This window comes from Haplochromis burtoni, unplaced genomic scaffold (assembly GCF_018398535.1).
Source record: "Haplochromis burtoni strain Fernald_Lab_line unplaced genomic scaffold, NCSU_Asbu1 Contig_32, whole genome shotgun sequence".
In the NCBI taxonomy this organism is placed as follows: domain Eukaryota; kingdom Metazoa; phylum Chordata; class Actinopteri; order Cichliformes; family Cichlidae; genus Haplochromis; species Haplochromis burtoni.
The window spans coordinates 1,318,051-1,324,050 of record NW_024582393.1 but is presented as its reverse complement, the minus strand read 5'-3'; the positions used below and the strand labels follow the sequence as shown (position 1 = coordinate 1,324,050).

Here is a 6,000-nt window from a genome sequence, read left to right as displayed (position 1 = left end):
ACACACACACACACACACACACACACACACACACACACACACACACACACAGAATAAAGTAGATAAAAGCATGCTTTCATCTGAGTTTGTTCTAACTACAAACTGTGAGCAGTTACTTTATGATGAATCCAGACATCCACCTGAGGTTTGCAAAGGTTCTGTCTTTGCTAACACTTTGAGAGTAACAAGTTTTTTTTTTAAGAGGATTAATGGATTTTTAGATCTTAAGGTAAGCTTGACTGCAATGTTGTGGGTCTCTACAGAAAAGCATTTTGAGGGAATATGGGTAGTCAGATACCCCAAGGCAAGGCTAATGGATTAACTCCTCTAAATAACCTCATGTTGTTGGGCAAAGCAAGTAGAAGATGACACTGGATAACATTTTACCGTTTGCTATGTCGCCACATGAGAATAATGTTTTACAGTCAACATCTCAGGGGCTTCCATCTTTTTGCTCTGCTTTTATGAAAGTAGCCACCTCAAGTCTGAGAGGCTGCTTTTAGCATTAGCGTTTGCACTTAAACTATTTGGGGTCATTCCTAGAATCAAAGCTGAGAACCAGAAAGAAAAAAATGGTACGGCTGAACAAGTCAATAAACAAGGGAAATGGTGGTGTTCTTAACTTCTCTAGACTACTGTTCCTGATTTCAGCCTCCCTAAGTGTGTTTATAGGGCTCTGTGGTTCGCCCAAATCTTTCCATCAGGTAGCCATGGTTACTAGTGTAGGTAAATAACTCGTGATCAAGTAGCAACCTCAAGGGCTAAAAAAAGAGACATGAAAAGTGCTAAAAACTGCAGTCCATTTTATAGCCATGTGAGGCTATCTATGTTTAAACTGCATTGAGATGAAAAGTTGGTGTGGTCAATCCAGTGCACAGGTGTCCTGCTCTGCTATTAATTGTACTAAAACAGACTTTAAGGAGTCAGCTATCCAGGCTTCATTTTAAAATTAGGAAACTGTTACAATAAGATGGAGAGATGCTAAATCAGAGACACAGACCTTCCCCAAAAAAGAAAGAAAAAAAGAAAAGAAGACATATTGTAACTACATAGCATGTTAGACAGTGCTGAATCCCCGAGTGCTCGCCCCTCCTTTCAGCGGTGGGTAAATAGAATAATTACTGGGTGGTCAGTGTAGTGTGAAACGACAGCGTGACCACAGCACAATGAAACACTGCCCAAATGCTGACAGAACATGATGAGCACATGGCTGCCTGAATACAAAGTGTGCCTGTATTGGTGGCAGAGATAGAAAGGCGGAAAAGGAGTGAAAGTTTGTGTGCCGCACTGAAAAAAAGCAATAGAAACACATTGTGGCGGACTAAATGCTATGCCTTTGGCAAACTTGTGCTGAAGTGATCTCCTAACCTCTTCCATGCAGCCGTAGACAATAGCAAATCCCTGCTAATGTAATCATTTGGACGAAATTTTAGACTTGAATTGTTTGCCGCTGAATTCAGTGGACCAGGTGCAAGAAAATGGCAATGTTGTGGATGAGGTCACTGCCCATTACGCAGTACAAAGCCAGAAAAGAGACCAAGCAACTTTTTCTTTCTGCCGTTTCTAAAAGTGAAATAAACTGTGTGCTACTGCTCTATACAACGTAACAATAAACACAACAACTAGTACTACAAAGGTAAAGTATAAAAGCTGTATGGCAATACATTATTGTAAAGGAGATGGAAATTTGAATATTTTCTCTTCAAGGTAACAGAAAATGGTGACAATGATGACAAATAAATAATTTTCAATGTAGGAAATGACAGCTGCATTCAAATACAAACAACACTGTAGAAGGTTTGGTGCCATTACACTAACCAACCACCCACTAATGACTTTCGTCACAAACTTGCTCTACCTTTACTATCCAGGTTCCAGGTTTCAGACTGATCCATTAAATGATAGTAATCATTAAGTATGTGCACACTGGAAACAAAGTGGAAGAAGAAAGAATGTTTACTCAATAATAAAACCAACTTATTACAGAACAGTTCAAAGACTTGAACTGTTCTGTAGTAGGGTTATCATTTTAGCACTGCTTCTGTAAAACCCTGATACTGGCACCTCCTAAATTACAATTTTGTCTTGTTAATGGTCCGTTTTTACACGTTTATTATAATTATGTACAAAAAGACATCAGGGTACAGACCGAAAAGTATGTGTTAATGGAAACCAAAAGGAAAACAGCTCTCTGACAAAAAATTGGAAAGAAGTGAGAACAAGTATTATGGAGGGGCATAAATTAGAAATGCTCAGATGCTCTGGCAGTGCAGGTGTGGTGGTGGTGGCTCAGTGTTGAATCAAACTGACATGATTTTTTTGACAGGACTGAAATCACTGTTGTCCCAGGAGAGCACCACTGTGTCTAGCAAAGTCACAGCATTTCTGTTTGCCTTGGAGCAGACCAGGCTGGTGGCTATTAGAGACCGTCACGATCCCATCCCCCCACCACAAAAACAAAAACAAAAACGTGTGCGGACAGAGAAGTTCCAATGTGCTACATTAATGCACACTTATCAGCCACTTTGCTGGGTATACCTGTTGAACTGCTTGTTAACACAAATGTCTAATTAGCCAGATAAATTAGAAATGAGATTGAAAAACCGATGGAAGCGTCAGGCTGGAGGGACCCGCTGATTAGGCTCTTCATTTATGGAATGCATTATAAATATCTGCTTTGGGAAATCTCTCCAGCAGACGCAATCCATTGATCTGCACATATGCAGAAGAAGCCGTGATGAAACAGAGTAGATGTTTCTGATATTGTAGATAAATACATTCACTGGCAACTTTTTAGGTACATCTGCTTGACTGCCGATTAACGCAAATATCTCATCAGACAGTCGTCAGCAAGTCAATCCATGTAGGCAGGCAGGCAGGATGACCTGTTAAAGTTTGAATGAATGAGGAAGAAAGGTGATTTAAGAGACTTTGAAATTCACATAGCTGTTGGTGCCAGACAGCCTGGTCTGAATAATCTCAGAAACTGCTGATCAACCTGGATTTTCTTGCACAACCATTTCTAGGGTTGATCTAAAAAAGAGAATATTACCAGGGAGTTTCTGTTCTGTGGACCAAAATGTTTTGTGTCAGAGGTCAGAGGATAATGGCCAGACTGCTTATAGCTAACAGAAGGGCAACAGTAACTAAAAAAAAACCCAAAAACCCCCCAAAACAAAACACGTCTGACAACCAACATCTTCCGAAGAGCATCTCTAAATCCACAACCCATCACAACCGTGAAGCAGATGAGGTACAGCACCAGAAGACCACACTGGGTGCCACTCCTGTCAGCTGACAACTGGTAAATTGAGGCTACAAATCCAGGTTACAAAAGATTCAAAAACACTGATTGATCTCATACACTACTTGAAAACATACCATTAAACTGGTATAATTCAGGTTGCTGTTGTTGGTTTAATGGTGGGAAGATATTTTCGTTAGGTTTCCTAGTAGCTGAGCATTGTTTAAATGCCACAACCTACTTGAGTATTATTGTTGACCCCTTTTTATGACCACCGTACACACATCCTCTGGTGACTGCTTCCGGCAGGTAACACATCATGTCACAAAGCTCAGACCATCTCAAACTGGTTTCTTGAACATAACAATAAGATCACTGTACTTAATCCAATAGAGCACCTTTGGGATGTGGTTGAACGCGAGATTTGAATCATGGATGCGTAGCCAATAAATCTGCAGCATATGCATGATATGACTGACGCTGTCAATATGGACCAAAATCTTTGAGGAATGTTTCCAGCACCTTGTTGAATTTATGCCATGAAGGACTAAGTCAGTTTTGAAGGCAAACGGGAGTCTAACCCCATACCTAACAGTTGCAAGTGGAAATGAGCCTATGTCATTGTACAAATCTACACATCAGTCAGGTATTCATAGTAGAAACATGTGTAATCTTCAACATTTAAGTGCCTTCAAATAATTCAAGCCGGAATTCTATTCATGTGAAGGACTCCTGCTTCCAAACAGCTCTACTTGTAGACCATCAGATCAGAGAACAACTCCTAAAAGCTTTGAGGATAATGTGTGCGCCTGTCTGGATTAACAGTGGGGGGTTTTTCCTAGCCACTCTCCAATGGTCCCAGGGCCTCAGAATTAACTTTGTACCACTCTAAATATTCCCATCTTCATCCGATTATGAAAATTCAGTGTTAGATGCAGCCCAAAAAGAAAAAGAAATTCAGTTGTATTTTTTCACAGTACAGTAACACATGAAAGTGAGATTTCAAAGAAACAACCGAGAAGCTTAAACAAAGGCAAGAAAAGCAAACATAAAAAGTATCAAAAGATATGTTTACTTTATTCACTGTGCCAAATCTAGAACTGAAAAGTAAAGACAACATCTCGCAGCAATATCTAGACATTGTTTTGTTCTGATATTCATCCATCATAAAGGTAAAATGGTAAAAATGGCCTGTGATTTAAAGCTAATACAAAATTAAGGATCCATTTTTTTAATTTAAAAAAATCCATGTATATTCCCACGTACTTTAAAACAGGAAACATTACCTTATTATCTAGAGAGGAATATCAATTGATATGGTAATTAGAGATTTTTTGTCACAATAATATTATGGAGGCAACATGAAGTGATAATTGCAAATTATCACCCAGCCTCTCCACTATGTGTGGATAAGTGCCAAGCAGCAGGGAGTCTAGTGTTCACATTAACAGCATACCAATGTCGCAAATAGCCTTTACACCTTTACACAAGCACATCTGCTTTCTGACAACTTCCCAGTGCATCTTCCATTTAAATTTGGAGGGCTAGCATAGAGCAAAGAAATCAGATGTGAATCTCAGTAGATCATTTAAAGGTGTATTTAAAAAAAACCCTGATGCAAAATAGCAAAACACAATCTAGAAATGAAATGAGTGAAAAATAAATACTGAGTAAGCAAGCAAGTAGCAGTGTAGCAGGTTCTTTGACCAAAACATAGTGTTACAAAGATAATACAGAATATTTACCGGATTCGAGCCTCAGCTTTAGTAGCTGCCTGGTTGTACTGTTCAGCCGTCTCCTTGTAGTTTTCAAAACTCTGCAGGCAAAGAGACAAAGTAAGAAATACGAGAATGAATTCAACAGTGTTTCATGGCTCAAAAAAAAGCTTCTCCGGAGGCTGCATTTAATGATACTAGAACTTGTTTCCAAGGCTTAGTATAACTTAATGTTCAGATCACACAATTTCAAAACAGAAAAATCAAAACAGACTACATTAAAGTCCCCAAATCAAGTGCCATGAATTATAATCTACATAATTTTACCACAATTACAACTACCTTTTCCAATTTAGTACAAGCTTTAAAAGCCAGCAACGATAAGAAAAATGCATAAAACAACATTGGAAAATGTCACATTCATTAAATTAGTGACCTTTGAATTTTACAGCCTGCTTACAAATCTGAATGTTGATAGTCTGTTGGTACTTCGTGTTTTTCTTTCTCTCATGTGACAAACTGTGGCATTTAAATAAAGTTACATCACAAATTGATCTTGTAACTAGAGCCAGGTCGCATAGAGTACGCCTTTGTAATCAGTGGTCACAGTGCTAACTGCACAGCATCGTGGTCTAAATGAGCAGCAAATAGCAGAAAGTTAATAGAAAACAAACCCCCAGTTGCCTTTCACACACGTTTTATGCAAATCTTCCTGCTCCGTTTTCACAGGGATTCAAATGGACACACACATTCCTTCGAACCAGGCAGCTGTTAATATACAATCTGTTAAATGACTGGATATCTGCATATTTATATGTACCTCTATCAGTTATGTTGAGGAACTTTCCCGTGTGTGCTTGTGTGGGAAAAAGTCTGGAGTACATTTAAAATCATCATCTCAGTAAGACGTAGGATCACCTGGCAGGCTTTGCGTCGAAACCTCTGAAATACAGTTTGTCTAGAATACCCCAAACACAAAGCAAATCTCTGTAGCCAAACCTCTCGTACGCATTCAGTGAGCAGTAATCGCCATTTTAAACC

General features: G+C 39.0%; 1 protein-coding gene across 3 annotated transcripts in view; it reads right to left on the bottom strand.

The window, feature by feature from the left end:
• LOC102288833 (MICOS complex subunit mic25) overlaps positions 1 to 6,000 on the bottom strand; it is a 52,245-nt gene that overhangs the window by 18,626 nt on the left and 27,619 nt on the right. For all 3 annotated transcript variants that reach the window (XM_005918581.3, XM_005918582.2, XM_005918584.2), the window contains one exon: positions 4,990 to 5,060. In XM_005918581.3, coding sequence (XP_005918643.1) covers positions 4,990 to 5,060 — 71 coding nt within the window. The remainder of the gene's footprint in view (positions 1 to 4,989; positions 5,061 to 6,000) is intronic.